This window comes from Carassius carassius, chromosome 49 (assembly GCF_963082965.1).
Source record: "Carassius carassius chromosome 49, fCarCar2.1, whole genome shotgun sequence".
Taxonomy (NCBI): Eukaryota; Metazoa; Chordata; class Actinopteri; order Cypriniformes; family Cyprinidae; genus Carassius; species Carassius carassius.
The window spans coordinates 16145383-16163048 of record NC_081803.1 but is presented as its reverse complement, the minus strand read 5'-3'; the positions used below and the strand labels follow the sequence as shown (position 1 = coordinate 16163048).

The following is a 17666-nucleotide window of genomic DNA, read 5'->3' as shown; positions in this document are numbered from 1 at the left end:
ATGAATGGTCTGCGGCCATCTCTCACCCCTGCCAGGCACTTCTCTAGTGTGTCCATGATGATAAGCTGGGACAGGTAAAGGTTCTTCTCTGCAGTATCCCCAAATATCCGCTGTAAGAGACAGAGAGAGCAAACTAAGAGAGAAAGACCAGCACATGTGCCACAAAGAACCATCTTCAATAGTCTAGAACAAACGCTCACAGTATTTTTAATAGCCAGTATCAACAACTATACAGAAAGACAAAATGTTGCTATGAGATCAATAACATAGAAGAAAGTTAAAAAAAAAAGGGTTTGGAAAAAATAACAACATAAATTTACTCCAAAATCATGACGTAAAAAAAAAAACATCAAAGCGGCTAAAGACAGTCCAAGAGCTGTTGTCTTTGAAAAAAAAAATTAATACTTTTATTTAGCAACAATGCATTAAATTGATCAAAAGTGACAGTAAAGACTTTTATGTTAAGCTATGTTTGTTTCAAATAAACGCTGTTCTTTTGAACTTTTTATTCATTAAAAAATCCTGAAAAATAAATATATCATGGTTTCCACAAAAATTCAAAGCAGCACAACTGCTTTCAGCATTGATTAAAAAAAATATTACAAAATATAAAAAATACACAATAACTCCATTTATATTCATTTATTTTGCTTGTGCACCAACTCTTGAATAAACACTCACCATGTTATTGACGTTCTTCAGTATGTTGGTGAGTCCACTGGTGACCAGGGAGAATTTGTACCTGGAGATGTTGATCAGACATTCCTTATTGTGTTCCGTGCTGATTTTAGTGTGTGTGTTCTGCACGCCGACTTTCACAGGAAGCTAAAAACACAAACAGTCAGACTGTGTTCAGGTACAGACACATGCATTCAGAATTTGAGGTATTAGTGAATACATTTCATTCTGATTTTCACAAATCTATTGTGTGACTCCAGAAGACAAGGAAAATAGCGCACAAGTAGTATGAACCACATTTACGGTGTTTTATGGTACTTTCTTTTGGCATTTTGGAGCTTGACAGCCCAAGCTGCCATTTATTTCTATTATATGTAAGAGTAGCTAGCAAATTCTTCATAAATTCGCCTTTGTATTTCACAATATGAGGTGAGCAAATCATGAGGGAAACATTTAGAAGGAGAACTATTTCTTTAATTAAAGGGGAAAACTAAGAAATAAGAACATGCTGGGCTACAACAAAGTAAACAGTAGCGAACATCTCAGTTACAAAAAGCTAGTCAGAAAATTGCTAAAACCAATCGGCGGCACGGAATCCCATTTGTGGGATTATCCAGAATTTAGGCCAGGTTTAGCTTCACAAAACACCCCTAATCTCTGCTGAACTTCAATCAAACTGCAATGATCCCAACACGGACCACACGCCACCCTTTAAAGAGTCATGTACCAACTGTTGGATGGACGGCCTCTGAGACCTTCAAGAACACTGGTCAGTGTGTTTAAAATCATCTGTTGTTGCAGTACCTTCAGCAACCTTTGAGGGGCAGAAAACAGCAGCTTCTACCTTCAGGTAGAAAAGGCCTAAACTGAACTATTTTTCGTGTTTTGACAGTTTTACCAGCTTATAAACATCATATTTCATCCGATAGTCACAGAATTTAACTTGAAAATGGAAAGTTTCCCCAAAATGAAAATGGCAACAAACATGTAAAAAATTTTTGAAGAAGAATATCCTGTCAGAAACTCACCACAGAAAAACAAGCATGCCACATTGGATTGAAACAATACGAGGATGAGTAATTAATGACAATTTCTGTGTCTTCGATGACTATCTTTTACGTCTGTCAATGTTTCTTCGGTGTCTTGTCGAATTTTTGTCAAAAACTTCAGGGCATTTAACACAGGCAGTTGTACAAAAAGTTTGTACACAGAGGCCAAACAACTAGTTTAACTTGCTAGCAACATACTAGCTTAACCATTCACAGGCTTTTGTCTGTCTGGTAAACAATGGGTTATATTAAACTATATCTTAAGTACAACTGCAGGTTTAAACCAGTAGGATCCACACTAAAGAGGGAGAGTCATCATTGCATAAGATACTGATCATCACACAACATACCACACTGAAAGCATCTGAAGTAATCTAATAACCCAGCACAGCTCCGAAGAGATATTAACCCTCAAAGACAGAGACAGCAGCCCGTAGCTGAAAATAACTATTGTTCTTAAATTTTTTATAACTTTTGAACCACTAATCCGAATTAAAATGTCTCTTAAAGAGGAGATTCTCTGCTTTTCTGAGCTATCACATTTGTCTCATTTGGACATTCAGAGGCTCGATAGTGAACGTGATGATTACGTCATCACATTTTGATCAGCATTGATTCGTCAAAAGAAACCTACGCATTTTACTACTCTGAGCCAAATAGGAACAATTGTCGATTTTCACGTCGCTAGTCGATGTTCCGGTAGAATAGATTCTGACGCAGAGTACAGACAGCAGATCAATCCATTTGGATGTTATATTGCATCAGAAAAACTAAATAGACCTGTTTTTCTCTAAAATGCGCTGATAATAATATTGTATTAAATGGCTATAACTTGATTGGGGAATTTTGTATGTAGAAAAAATTAACTTGGAAATGGAAAACACCCAAATACAACTTTAAGGAGAAGTTCAGAAGAAAATAGAAACTTCAGGAGTTTCTGTTCGAGTACCCAGTAAAACAAAAACACCCAAATGTTGCTTGCATTTTAAATTCTGGCAAATTCATTCATTCTTAGAGGGAGAAAAACAAATTGGACTTTAAATTAGCTAGACTAAAACTTCAAGTTCTCCTGTTTATAATGATTTATGGCACTGGATGCTGATTGCTAGAATAGCTCTGAAAAAAACAAAGAAAAGTATAGGCACGTCAGGTGCCCCAGAAATGTTCTAGGTCTTTAAGGGTTAAACAGGACGCAGCTCTTCAATTTAAAAGTGAAGCTGTGTGGATCAATCAAGGGTCACCTGCCAGGTTGGTTCACTTGTGCTTTACAAAATATGAAGTGAAAGTATAAACATTAACCCTCGTCTCACATGATGTGATTTACAAATGCAGGACACGTTTCTGAGCAACATTTGGTCAAGCAATCATTGCCATAACTTTAACCCTTGATAGCCTCTGTATCTTTACAATATTTGGAGCTTATTCACATATTTATGTGACATTTATTATTTAGTATGCAAGTAACCCTAAAATCAGTAGTCAATTGATTGCTTAAGAGGACTGATTTTCGAGATGAAACCTTGCACTGTGATTTTTGGTTAGTATGATTTGTTTTTTGTAGAGTTGATAAGAACGTAGTTCCAGTATCACTAGAGGATGCTGAGCAACATGTACTACTAAACTAGTCGTGGCCCATGCATTTAACGTTGTTACTGTATATAAACACAACAGCATCAGAATGAGAACTGGACGGTAGATGCGCAGCTGCTGCACGGATGCGCTGCGACTTGCGCGCGATAGCTGCGAATCCGTACAGACGAGGCGATCAGAGATGTTCAGAAGAGCTCTGACCTGCTCGTCGAATCGGGCGATGACGGCCTGGACCCACTCCACGGGCTTCTGCGCCGCCATGGCCGCTCACGCCTGCACCTCCGCCGCTGATGCTGGTGATGATGATGATGATGATGAAGTGGAGGAGGAGAGGACGCCTTTTCCGCGGTCTGCGACCCCTTCGCTCCTTGATCCGCGCCGCGCTGCGCTGAGGTCCAAACGAAGGGCGGCTCGGTATTCGGTATGGTCGGTGTCAGAAACAGCAGCATGCCGCCATGACAGCGCCGGAAGTTTGAATCCTCCGATCCAGCGAAGCAGCAGCAGCAGCACAGCAGCGGTGCAGATGAGAGATAAAAACACGAGTGCGCATGCGCCAGCAGGGAGAGCGAGAGAGAGAGAGAGAGAGAGAGAGAGAGAGAGAGATAGATAGTTATAACACCTTTATTTAATAAAAAATTCAAATATTCGAAAGACAATAACTTACATAATTTTCAACCCGAACGAAAACATTTTCTACACTCCAAATGTCTTCAAACTTGTCCACATCCTTCATAGATAGATTTTTTTAAAGCAGAGGAAGAGAAAGAGAGAAAGAGATTATAGGCTATTTGTTTTTTTATCATATGTTTAGTTTTTTTTTTTTTATTAGAACTATAATTAACACACACACACACACAACAAAATATAGAAACAAAATTCTATATTCGTAATACAAAACTTAATTATTTGTTTAATGCTTTGCCAATACTGTAATTAATAGTCATGTCAATGAAATATCTTGGACATAAAATTAATTGAGAGAGAAGAAAACTATGCTATAAAAACTGAAACTGAATGTAATATTCTACTGTATACACAGTGAAACTAATCTTCATGTTTGTCCCCTTGGAATTATAAGGTTCTACAGTATCTGCATTCCGAGTAGTTTTGAGATATTGAACTTCAAAGTTTTTGCATTCCACTCGACTGTGTAGATAGAACCTTATTGTTTTTTAAATAAAAATCCCATGATGTATACAACATAAAAAATAAAAAAATCTATCACATAATGTAAATAAGTTGTCACAAAATAACAATATGGGAATAACTAAATTTTGACAAAAATGTCAGATAGAACCTTATAATTCCAAGGGGACATTATATAATTTATGATAATAATGAGTATTTAAATTCATACTGTGGTCATATTAACTCTAAATAAAACAATCCTTTATGTGGAACTTTCTGAATAATGTTATTATACCACAATATAAAAAAAAACTAATAATGTATATGTAACACATGAGGTTTGTGAATATATAATTATGTTTAATCAGTTGTTTAATGTTAATAAGTAATGTTTTAATAGCCTATATCCAAGCAGGCTTTCTCTCTTGCATTTAGCCATTTTACAGTCACATGCTGTAAAGGAAATTAGATTTATGGATTTTGGGAAGGCAGAGAGGGGGGGGGGGGGGCAGAAGAAAGAGCAGCTTGTTGCAGGCAGTGAGTAAAACTCAAAAGAGATCCCGGAAACAGCATGGTCAACACAGAACAGTGAACGCTCTCAGACACAGAGAAATTAGAAGCTGCCTCGAGACACAAAGAAAACCTTTGTGAGGAGCCCTGGAGCTAAAACCTCTGCAGTGGAAACAGTGAATGGACAGTTTCTCAAGAGTCTGCAGACCTAGTGATGGTATTCACAAGGATATGGACTGCTGGCAGCATTCGTTCATTACATTAAACAGCAGTTTAATGGCTTGCATCACTCAAGTGCTAAGTTCCCTGAAATTTTTAATGCATGGTTAGTTACAGCTCAGAAAGAGGAAAATGCTTTTTAAATAAGTGTCTAAGCTATGTTAAAAAATAAAAATAAAATACCAAGTGGTATCAAGGGCCTCACTGTGCTGGTGAAGTTTGTGTGAACCTATGTATTGATACACCTGACACCTTTTCCAGTTATGGGTTGGACTTCCTTCAGTGAGTGTAACACTGACCTCTGTGGGTCATTACAGGTATAACGACTGAGAGAAACTGAATAAAATCATTATTCTGAACTATTTTTTTTTTTACAATTGTGCTCGACATTCGTTGTAATTACAGCCATGTTATTGGAAATCTGAGGTGATTGTTGTATATTTGTCCAACATTCCATGCAAAAATGTTTTATACATGTTTTTCAGTTATTATTTGGTTACACCCCTCAGTCCAGAACATTAATTTAGTGTATGATGTTGAAACACACACTTGTGTACTTCAGGTTTAAACATGTTCTGTGGAATATGAGAAACGACTCAGACTGTAATATCATCATAAACATGTTTCACTCCGTCAGACATCACTTCACAAATCTCTACAGATCCCTGAGATCCTTTTAAAACATTTCTAACTTGTATAGATTTGACCAGTCACGCGACAAGCTCGATTTTATTGTCTTTCAAGGATGAGAACAAACACTGTGTACAGTAGCCACATGCAATACAAAAATATGACTGTACATGACATGAATCAATCCATTCTAAAAAAAAAAAGTTGTCCATGTTTTTTTGTTTCTTTTTTTCTTTACATGAAAAAATATAAAGAATATTTACATCTGGGATACCACAGCAGTATCTATTCAAAATGTCATGATGTACAGAACTTATATATATATATATATTTATCTATTTATATTTATATAAAATGTCCATATAAATATTAAAAGAATTCTGTTCATTGACTGTACAATAAATAAACCATATTTATACATAAATATTTTACATTGTCATTGATATTTCCAAACCACAAAGTCCAGTCTTTCACAGAACAAACAAACACACACCCTTCCACATACACAATGTTACAAACACGCACGTTATACACATGAGAGTTCACGTTTACACAGCTTATGGAACACAATTCTGCTGGGTTCATCGAAATCTCGTGAAATCTTCAGCGATATCTTTGTCGTGGAAAATCAGGCCCTGTAGTCGGGTGAGGAGACGCACATGCTTCTCTTTGGCTCATTTTCGCAATCAGTACTCAGAAAGGGCCCTTATGTAACTTACACACCACATTTTTTTAGACTCTCACAGCTCAATAACTTTCCATTAAGAACATTATCATTTGTGAAACAAAACGTCTACTATCAGACACCAGTGAGGAAGAGTGACAGCTAAAGGTGTGTTAGCATGAACCAGACGGGCCTATCAGAGACAGAATCAGGGCATGTCACACAGAACTAAGAGGCACCATGACCACAGGAGAGAGAAAGAGAACATCTTCATCATAGTGTCATTGAATCCTGCAAATCCAGCAGGAAATATGCATCACGAGACGTCACGAACTGGAGCGGAATGGGAGAACCAGTCGCACACTCTGAAAATAATAATAGGAATAGGAATAATAAAGGCAAAGCGTTTTGTTTTACGCATCGCCACAGCAGTCCCCCATCCCGCCACCCACAAAACCAAAGAAAGTTAGAGACGGAAGAGCAGGGGGTTTTAGTCTGCAAGTCCAGAAGAGGTCAGGCTTTCAGCAGGCATGCAAGGCAGAGCCAGGAATTGTGTTTTGCATTGATCATGTTTCAGGCACGCGGCTACAACCTACAACGACAAGAAATAAACAGAAAGAGAAGCAGATTAGAGAGAGAAATCAATAGTTCTACACTTTACAATTGGAGGGGAAATTAATATTAAGAAGGAATTTGTTTGAGCACAAAGCATTTTTTGTTTGTTGCTGCTTGCCGGCAACAGGGGGTCACAAAGTACACAGTATTTAGCTAGTCATGTGCTCTCTAGATGGCAGCTACATTGATGAATGAAATGAGCGGGACCACCTTTATATACACTATATAACAGATCATTACACATGTGACTGGAGTCTAAGAGAGCTTCTTGTTAAGTGGAAATAAATTACTTAACACACCTTCAGGATTGATAATGAATGTTTTGAAAGGAGGTTAAGAGTACAAACAGACAAAGATCAAAAAGATCACCAAAAACTTGACCAAGCTGCAGAAAAAGTTCTATTGTATATGTGTAGTACGTAGTTTTAGAAAATGTGGAAATGCTTATTACTAGCAAAGAAAAAGAACTAAAAAAAAAAAAAGAATAATAATATAAATATAATACTATATAAATAATAATAAACAATTGTTGTTATGATTTAAATTCATTAAAAATAATGTTTAAATTAAATTCTACTACAACTCATAACAATATCTTAATTTATTATACTTATTTTATTTTATTATTTATTCGTTTTTATGATTTATTTTAAATAATTTTTATTGCTATTATTAAATCATGATTATGGGATTCTTTATCCTATTTATAAGTTGCACTATGCTGCTACAAGTGTTGACACTGCTCTTCTGAATGTTAGACAGATGCTGCTGATAAAAATAATGACTGAACAAGATAAAAAGAGAAGGCCAGACAGAAAGTAACCAAACAACAACATGTGATGCAGTGTGGTGTCTCTGAGGTCATCTTTGCCTCCGTTTCTGCAGACTGTGCAGGTTTCTACCACCTGTTTGTCCTCTACTCACAGTTTGCCAGATTCTAGGGTACGTACTCTGCAGACTTCCAGAAGTGGCCCGGATGAGACAGGCGCCGGTTGAGTTTGGGCAGTTTCTCTAGCATGTCGGCAAGCTGTGTGAACGTGGGCCGATTACGAGAGTCATATGACCAGCAGGCGGACAGAATCTCCTGTGGGACAGACAGAAATCAAGCAGTTGGCACAATTATTGAACAATTATTATTATTAATATTATTATTAGAAGTGTCCAATATAGCCTAGCTGTTACATGACTTTATTTTCACCTGGGTTTGACTTGGGAAGTGGAGCAGAGTAGCATCATTTCACACCAGTTGCCTTTCAATTGAGGATGTGTCAAATAATAAATAGACTCACTGTGACCTCTTTTCCCAAGTTGATCTCGGCCAGGACCCTCCTGATGCCCTCTCCACTGCCCACCTGCCAGATGGTGGCCTCTACGGGCTGACTGATGATGGGCCAGTCTCTCGCCTGCAGCTCGTACCAGATGGTGCTGGAAAAGAGCAGATAAAGGCGGCAGGTCAACGCAGTTCTATTGGAGGGTGAATTATGTGTCCAGTATATTTCTCACCCAAAGGCATAAACATCAGCAGCATTAGAAAACGGAAGTCTGTCCTCATTGTTTCCGGGGCTCATTTTACACACGATTTCTGGAGCCAAATAACAGATCCACCCGTGAGGAAGTTTCAGTTCGTTTTCACGTCTAAAACAACAACCGACCCATTAATTGATTGATTTATGGTAACAATCCACGTTAACGAGACTAATGCAGTGACTTACCGGCCCTCCTGAACCACTCCAGAGATCCCGAAAAGGCCAAAGTCAGTGATGACAACTTTGTTTGTGTCATGAAAGACATTTTTCGATTTAAGGTCCTTGTGAACGATGCCCTTAGCATGAAGGTAGCCCATTCCCTGAAATACAGGAATCATAAACAGCCACACATATACATAACACATACACCAAAAATACAGTAAAAACAGAAATGTTGTGAAATAGTATTACAATTTCAATATATTAAAAAAACAATTGCAAAGCTTAATATTTAGCAGCCATTAGTCTTTAATGTTACATGATCCTTCATAAAAATCATTCTAATATGCTGATTTGGTGCTCAAGAAACATTCCTTATCATCAATATTTAAAACTATACTGCCATTCAAAAGTATGGAGTAAGATTTTAAAAAAAAAGATATCAATAATTTTATTCAGCAAGGACACATTAAACTGATCAAAAGTGTCAGTAAAGACTTTTCTAATGTTACAAACAAAATGTATGTCAAATAAATAGAGTTTCCACAAAACATTGATAATAATATTAACCACTATTCATAATTGAGCATTAATAAATTAAAATTAAATTAAATGTATGCATTAAGCAGACGCTTTTATCCAAAGCTACTTAGTGGATTCAGGCTAACATTTTTAACCTAACGTGTTCCCTGGGAATCGAACCCACAACCTTTTGCGCTGCTAAAGCAATGCTCTACCACTGAGCCACAGGAACACTACCTATCAACTAATAATAACACTTAATAATAACAATGAAAATAATTGAGCACCAAATCAGCATTTTAGATGAGTTCTGAAGGATCATGTGACACTGAAGACTGGAGGAATAAATAAAAATGCAGCCTTTCTTTCAAAAACATTCATTATTCCAAACTTTTGACAGTCAGTGAACATTTAGAACACTCTTCTGCGTTTTATTACCTTAATATTAAATTAAGAAAAGTATTTAACTCTGCTACAGTACATGAGTATTTCTAATATAATGACTTACGACAAACTTCTGACCAAAGTCATAGAAACACTAAAATATATTTTTTTCCCTCTTGCTATCGGAGCAAATGGGAACACAAAAATGTGATTTATTGTAGGTTCCATTCACCACCACACAAGCTTTTCCAGCTATGACAACTTATGTTTCGGAGAACCCCAGAAATGTGAAAAAACTCCATAAACAAGCAAACACTACCTTCACAATCTCCTGAGCGATCTGCCGAGTCTTATTGATGTCCAGAGTATTTTTCGTGTCCCTAACGACGGAATACAACGTCCGGCCTTTGCAGAAGCTATGAGGAAATTAAAGATGTGCTTGTCAGTGACCATTTGTCGATCAGCTGACGGACTCAGATGTTTGAAACTTTACCTGGTAATGATAGCGAGATGAGGCGGGGCCATGCAAGCGCCCATGAAGAGGACGACGTTCTCGTGGCGCGTCTGTCTGTAGTTCATCACCTCCTTCTTGAAGAGCTTTAGGTGGTCCTGGTTGTTTCCGTCGATCTCCAGGAGTCGGATGGCCACCTCTCCGTGCCAGCGGCCGCGATGAACCCGACCCCAGCGACCTTTCCCGATAAGCTCGCCAAGATCCAGCTGCTCGAAGGGAATGTCCCATTCCTGCAGGTAGACGCTGGTCTGGCTGGCCTTACGAGAGATGGGACCCTTCCAGTGGGTTCCTCCTCGCGTGCTGGGCAGGTCATCCAGCTCGTCTCCTTCCCACTCTCCTTCTGAGCCATGGTTCAGCCCTTCCATATGCTCGTCCTCTTCATCCTCCAGCTCTTCCTCCTCCACTGCTACATCCTCTTCCTCGTCTGCTTCTATGTCTTCTTCTTCTTCCTCTAATTCCTAGGCGAGATGAACCAACCAAAAAGAGTTTTCTCAGCTGAGTTAGAAGTACTACCTAAAGCTAGAATACACTACACAACTTCAGAATAAATTTCTAATAATAAATTCCTGTCAGACGCTTGCTGACTTTTTGAATGGTTCCAGAGAAAAACTGCGCCCATCATACATTATGTGATTTTACGTGATATCTGTATTCAAGCTTTATATCAGTTTCAGTTCCACAAGCAGCTCACCTCTCTCTCGTCTTCCTCGTCTTGTTCCGCGTGCATCTCCTCAACTGATGGATCGATCTCGTTACTGAGTATGAAGTTCAATATTTAGCATCACTAAGACTGAATACAGAACATGCAGCAGAATATGCTTTATGCTTCTAAGCAGTAATTTTACAGTTCCTTACACAGTGTCTGGGAATCCATCTGAATGAAGGATGCTGGGACTGCACACGTCTGTGAAAGATAAGAAAATATTGACCGACTAATCACATTTGAAAGAAAAAAAATTTACTGACTCTGGACATGTTATTTTTATCTGTACCGATACAGAATTACTGATATTGTTATTGCTCAGTGTAACATGCAATGCCACAAATCACCAGCAGGGCGATTGTAGATAGTGTGTCAACAGCATTTGAGAGATAGGTGGCAGTAATGCACTTATAAGTCTGCGATCCGCCGTGAAGCAAGAAGACGACGACGCATCAAGCGACAGCTGTTGAGAACGCACTCAGGACAGTTCAGGCATTTGATGAATCAGAGGTAAAAAACAATATAAACACTGTTCAGTTTCTTGCACAGACCGATTGTTTCATGTCTTTACACATCAATGTATCGTCACGAGCCGCAGGGTTTAATTTCGGTTTTGTCTGTGTATGATTTTTGACTCTCAAAGCCATTATTCCCATTCACTTCCATTATATGACTGACAGACTGTGATGGTTTGGGTTAAAAATCTTTGTTTGTGTTCTACTGAAGAAACAAAGTCCCCTACATCTTGGATGCCCTGGGGGTAAGCAGATAAACATCACATTTTTATTTTTGGGTGAACTATCCCTTTAACTACTCTTGTGCAAAACCAGAGACAATTTATAAGAGACATGCCACTTCCTCAATCCTCAATACAACTATATAAGGAAAACCCGTAACGGCAAAGATGGCGGTTGTATGCACATGTCCCGTCCCTCCCGCTCGAAAGCCAATCATCTGCTTTTAACAGTCAAGCCGGGAAACATTTAAGCCTATCGTCTGGTTCCACTGACGTATGCGCACAGTTTAGGAACCCTTGCGCATGCCTAGTAAAGTATAACCTGTGGGGAAAAAGGTGTTTTAAACCTTATTTTGGGGCAAAGTCATAAAAATTTTACAGCGATTTTTATTATATTTTACTGCTGTTTCTATACATGCAGTTTTTATGTCCCGGTGACCAGTGAAAGTGCAGGTCTGACTCTATGACCATTCATTTAGATAGGAGCCTGGTTTTGTTAGTCTGAAATAGCTGCCCGGAGGCGTTGCCAAGATGGCAGCCGAATGGCACGACTTGCCTAAAAGGACTTTGGCAAAACCAAACCAAACCCCAGCATGCAAAACACTTTACTTTAGGCATTACTCAGATTTGAACATTTGTAAAAATCAGTTCAGTTCAGTTCACTTAAGTTTTTGGAGTATGCTTTTACTAATGAAAATTTTATCAAAATAAAAAGAAAATACATTGGTCTTTACTATATGAAATAATGATCCATTTATATATTACAATCCATTTGTTATTTAATGAATAATTACGCTGAAATAATTCATTCAGATGGTGCACTTGTTTATTGCATTTGCCCCACTGAATCCTGGATGTCATTATGAGGGCTAAAAAACATTACAGACTTTTTGTTTGTTAACTCACCAGGGAAGATGAACTGCTGTCGGTGCTGAAAATAACAGGCAGCTTTGCCACATAAGAGGAAGACAGGAAGAGAGGAAGACAAGCAGGAAGCAGACAGAGAGACAGAGTTAGAGGCGAAGTCCCATTATGCCTTATGTTGATTTAGAGTGTTACATTCAGCTAAAGAGTCCTGAATATCAGCCTTCTTTTTATCTGGGATTAATGTAGATGTGCGTGTTTTGTATTAATCGGGGTAGTATTTGTTAATGTGTTAGTTTATTGCAGTGTAAGTGTTTACAGGCGCTTACCTGGAAAGTGGAAACGGTTGTCACGGTGACCCTTTGGGGAGGGGTATGGGGGCGGGGTTACACTCGGAGGGTTGCTCTGCTGGAAGGGGGCGGGAGAGGAAGGCGTAGAGGAAGTGGTTGAAGATGGATTACTGCTAGAGTCCAGCTGATTTAGCGCCGGTGGCTGATCCTGTCAAAAATGAACCATATTAATGCTGCAAATGCACTATTACAATAATAATTAATAAAGACTCTGGCTAAGTTCAGTATGGAATACTAGTGTATTATACAGTACATTGTGGAGTTTACTGAATATTGCATGCTATTAAAAAAATACACAATATATATATTCTGCATACTGCAAAAACAGGACAAGATGTGTACTAATATATCATTCTGTCACACAGGAATCAGTACCTTCTTTGTTATTGCCTTTGGTAGCGTCCCAAACTGTGGTGCTTCAGCAAGATGGTCCACGGGGTTGTTGATGTCTGAAGGTACAGACTCAGTCCTACGAATCTTTGTGACTGAGAGACACACAATTATTAGAAAAATATGTCTGTCATGATTGATGTCATTATATCTGAGCAACAGATACGAGAAACTTACTGGGCAGGAAAGAGATTCTGCAGGGTGGGGCTTCTTTAGTGCATTTGTTGTGACACTTTAACCTACAAGAGGAAAAGATGAGACATAAGTGTGTGATATTAATGTCAGGACACAAAGACGATAGCGGTTCATGGATGAATCGCTCAAAATCCATCTAGTTAAGAACATTTCCAGATTATAATATATATTTATATATATTTTTTTTTTGTTGTTGTTGTTGTTGCTAAAAAAGCTTATAAAATAAAGATATATTTAATGTTAACAAATTAAAAATTCTAATTGTAAATATATGTAGTATTTAACAGGAATAGTAGCTTTTTACATTGAATTTAATTTATGAAAAAACAACATAAGTCATTTCATTCAGACAGGGTGATTTTCAGTACTGTATTACAGTAAAGATTTTATTTTATTTGCCCTACCGTGATGGAAATCAGTCATTTCCTTTTAAATTGTCATTAAAAATTTTTTATAAAAAATCAGAATCATCCTTAAAATATGTTTAATTCTTAATGCAAAATAACGTTTCTTTTTTTTCCTTTAAAAATGTGAAATATGACTTGGACTCTGAACATTAAAAAATAATATTTAATGTCTTAGATATTTTGAAGAATGTTGGTAACTAAACAGTTTCAGTTCCCAGTTTCAGGAGAAAGTAAGTCACATGGGTTTGGGACAACATTAGGGTGACAAAATGATGACAGTTTTTTGCACTATGCCTTTAAATTAAGTACTTATTTTTACTCACCTGCAGTGTTTGCATTTCACCCCAAAGATCATGTTTTTCTGGCACACTTGACATGTCTGGGAGAGCCAAGACTTTGTAGAAAATCTATAAACACACACACAAAAAAACATCTTTATGTCTCTGGGACAGAATTCAACTATCATTTCCACCTATTTTGTTCAGCAGAGGAAACCCTAGGAGGCGAGGTTACCTGTGAGTGACAGCCAGACCGATGTCTCTCCGCAGAGCCTGAGGTGAACTGCGGTGGACGGTAACATTGTCTAGAGAGAGACAGAACAGACAGAGACAGTTTAAATGTTAGACTTCATTTGAGTAAGTACCTCTAAACAACACGCTTTCAGACATAACAAAACCGCCTCGTTTAGACTCAGTAGCAAACTCTCAGTAAACAGCTGTGCTTTTACAAAGTGCTGCTGGTGAATCATTTACTCCGCTCACTGAAAACCGTCAGTGATAGCAGAAGCATCTGAGTGTGTAGAGCGCAGGTGAGAGCTTCCTCTTCACTCTGAGAGGTTGAACTTTGACCTCAGTCTGATCAGCATTCAGCAGAGATTTCACTGCAGTCTGGTCTATTTGAACTAAAGATCTGCTCAGTCAAGAACCGTGCATGTTTTTGAAACACTGTAATTGTGCTGTTGAACTCACTCCTCAGGCCGATGTGCTCCTCCTGTAGTGTGGGAGTGCCTGGCAAAGTGTACGGGGCCGTGGCGGGTGCTGTCCCAGGGGTCCGTGCGGAAAGAGTGGGCGAGCGTGATGGAGAGTCCTCACAACCGTTCCCATTAATCTGGACGTTCAGAAACAGCTTGTTTTTCTTCACACACCTAAGAACAACGAAGGACAGTCAGTGTGACCTCAAAGGGATCACAAAGAGTAGTGACCTACCAAATTTTTCTTCATTCAGCTAACATCTGGCTAATATGGGGTTAATCGCAGTCTAGCCTGCTTGGTAACTTTTTTTTAATGAAGCATGGGCATGCACGTTTCCATCTTAAAAAAATTGTTTTGTCAATTAGATTAGAAGAAATTAGATTAGATTAGATTCAACTTTATTGTCATTGCATATGTAAGGTACAAGGCAACAAAATGCAGTTAGCTTCCAACCAGAAGTGCAATAAGCAGTAAGTACAGGATATACAGTGTCTATAATATGTTACATATGTACAATAAATATACAGATAAGGCAGCACTATGGACATATTTTACATATTTTTAAATATTATCAGCATGATATACAGATAGATGTAGTATGAACATACTGTACAGGTGGATTATGTAATAAGTGTATGTACACTATAAGCAGAAACTATGAACATATGAACATAATTTACACTAGTGCAATGGACAGTAAAAAAAAAAGTGCATAGAAAAATATTCCAGTGTGCAGATGGAAAATAACGTGTAAATTAAATATTTAAAGAATTATCAAACTTATTTACATTAAAATTTAAAACAATAAACTTATTCACTAATAGACAGAAAATATTATATTGTATTCTCTCGCTTTATATAATATAATATAATATAATATAATATAATATAATATAATATAATATAATATAATATAATATAATATAATATAATATAATAATATAATGATATTTAGTGTACAAATCGTTGTACAAATCCATGTATGCTGAACAATTGCTGGCTGAAGTCAATAATTTATTACAATTAATATTATTACAAAGGAATTCATATGTAGGCATAATATATGTATTACTATTTAATATCATTATTATTACTTTAAAGGCCTAAACTCTAAATAAAGGTTTAAAGCACATTTTAGTCAAGTGTGTCTGAAACTTCTGACTAATATATTGGACTCTAAATTTCAGAAACAGCCGGGGAAAAAGTTGTGTTACTCTGTGGTCACATTGTTGGCATTAGTGGTCTTGACATCATCACAGATTGCTATTAGTCACTGCATAGGAACAGGCATGATTTATGAAAAACACAGTCATTGACCCTATTGATAATTCAAGTGATTTAACTATATAAAGCCTGACAATCTACAGGACCTTTAGGAAAAATCTTAGGCCTTAGAAATGTGCATATCAAATATAATACACATACAGAAGGCTTTATAGGGTTAAATACTTTGTGATGCCCCTACTTGTAGCAGGTTTGTGGTTCATTTCCCCATGACCTACTTGTTTGTGGGTGTATCTTCGATGCGGTGGCCGAGCTGACTCTCGTGGCTCTTGCTGCGGGTCAACGTGATATTGGGGAGGAGGTGAAGAACTTTGCGGGACGGTGGAGGAGGTGTGCAGGGAGGCTTGAGGCGGTGTCTCCTCTGGGAAGGCGGGGTTATGGGTGGAGTCGAGGTGTGTCCATGGAGTCTGACGGGACGGGAGGTGTAATATGGGCTGGGGTCGGTCAGACTCTCTGCGTAGCCGTGGTAAATGTGAGGCTCCCCGGATGACAGGATGTAGCGGGGGTACGGGCAGGTGGTGAGGGGTGTGGAGGGTGTGGTCATGGGCCGAGCCAGAGGGGAAGGGCTGTGGGGGCGCAGGGAACCTCCTAGTAATGGAATCTGGTCCACTGGAGTCAAGCCGCCGCTGTCCCGCCTCATGGGCTCGGAGAACCAACAACCGCTGTCATCTTTAAACTCCCCTGAAGGTCATAAAATCACAGTCAATTCAGAAGAAATCTAGTACTGAAATAATAAGTGAGGGAATCCCAGGGAAAGAGCACCCACCTGACTCAGAGGCACTCTTTAAACAGCTGAGGGCAGCACATAACCTGATGCAGTCCTCTGAACTGGAGCCCAGCCGTCTCATGGTTTCCTTCACCTCACTGCCGGGCATCTGCAGCAGAGCATCCAATGACAGCTTCACGTTCACTGCCTGATAGAGAATGACAATGAAAGACACCAGCTAGATGCCGACATGTCCTAGTTAGAGGGTTATTTAAGTGATTTAGGGTCAGATACAACAGGACATGCTCGAGCCAATCAGTGCATTCTGTTTTAAATAAAGCTCTTCAAATTCCCAGGACACATGAACTCTTAGACTAATTAATCTGATTCCCTAATTACACACCTTAAGTGAGTATCATACAGTATCATATGCAACTAATCTAGCAGAGGGGAATAAAATTAGGAAAGTCCACTGCTGTCCGTGAGAATGGATGCTGTGTAATGTAGGAGTAGAACAGTGTCAGAGAGAGAGACAGAGAGAGAGAGGCTGACTCAGCATGCTGGGTAATTAGAGTTGGTCTATCGCAGGTCTGCTGGGAATGTGGCTGTGGCCAAACTGCCAAAACACAGCAGATTTTCTAATTCCTCAGCTTTACTCAAGGATATTGAACTACAAAGCATAAAACATTCCTACATGATGATCTGAGATTGTTTATTTGGGCACCTAGTTATGATCTTTTGTGGTAATATTTAATATATAAGATAGTGGCAGCACTGTCTTGGTTTTATGTACATAAACGTCACATAAAAAAAGGCCATAACCTTTCAAACAATCCAAACATTTAGGCAAATAAAAATCTGTAGATTTTTTGTTG

At 38.4% G+C, this 17666-nt stretch overlaps 2 protein-coding genes across 4 annotated transcripts in view; both read right to left on the bottom strand.

Moving 5' to 3' along the window:
* LOC132132857 (neurofibromin) overlaps positions 1-3834 on the bottom strand; it is a 68442-nt gene extending 64608 nt beyond the window's left edge. For both annotated transcript variants that reach the window (XM_059545383.1, XM_059545384.1), the window contains exons 1-3: positions 3519-3834; positions 682-825; positions 27-110 (exon numbers count right to left, since the gene is read on the bottom strand). In XM_059545383.1, coding sequence (XP_059401366.1) covers positions 27-110; positions 682-825; positions 3519-3578 — 288 coding nt within the window. In that variant the 5' untranslated portion in view covers positions 3579-3834. The remainder of the gene's footprint in view (positions 1-26; positions 111-681; positions 826-3518) is intronic.
* Positions 3835-5884: 2050 nt separating this feature from the next.
* The window catches only part of LOC132132482 (kinase suppressor of Ras 1-like), a 33234-nt gene continuing 21452 nt past the window's right edge, over positions 5885-17666 (bottom strand). For both annotated transcript variants that reach the window (XM_059544874.1, XM_059544873.1), the window contains exons 3-20: positions 16852-16999; positions 16304-16766; positions 14799-14974; positions 14344-14413; positions 14154-14237; positions 13406-13467; positions 13214-13323; positions 12818-12986; positions 12531-12572; positions 11041-11089; positions 10877-10940; positions 10168-10643; positions 9994-10090; positions 8796-8929; positions 8587-8718; positions 8373-8508; positions 8034-8167; positions 5885-7060 (exon numbers count right to left, since the gene is read on the bottom strand). In XM_059544874.1, the coding sequence (XP_059400857.1) occupies positions 7054-7060; positions 8034-8167; positions 8373-8508; positions 8587-8718; positions 8796-8929; positions 9994-10090; positions 10168-10643; positions 10877-10940; positions 11041-11089; positions 12531-12572; positions 12818-12986; positions 13214-13323; positions 13406-13467; positions 14154-14237; positions 14344-14413; positions 14799-14974; positions 16304-16766; positions 16852-16999 (2553 nt within the window). In that variant the 3' untranslated portion in view covers positions 5885-7053. The remainder of the gene's footprint in view (positions 7061-8033; positions 8168-8372; positions 8509-8586; positions 8719-8795; positions 8930-9993; positions 10091-10167; positions 10644-10876; positions 10941-11040; positions 11090-12530; positions 12573-12817; positions 12987-13213; positions 13324-13405; positions 13468-14153; positions 14238-14343; positions 14414-14798; positions 14975-16303; positions 16767-16851; positions 17000-17666) is intronic.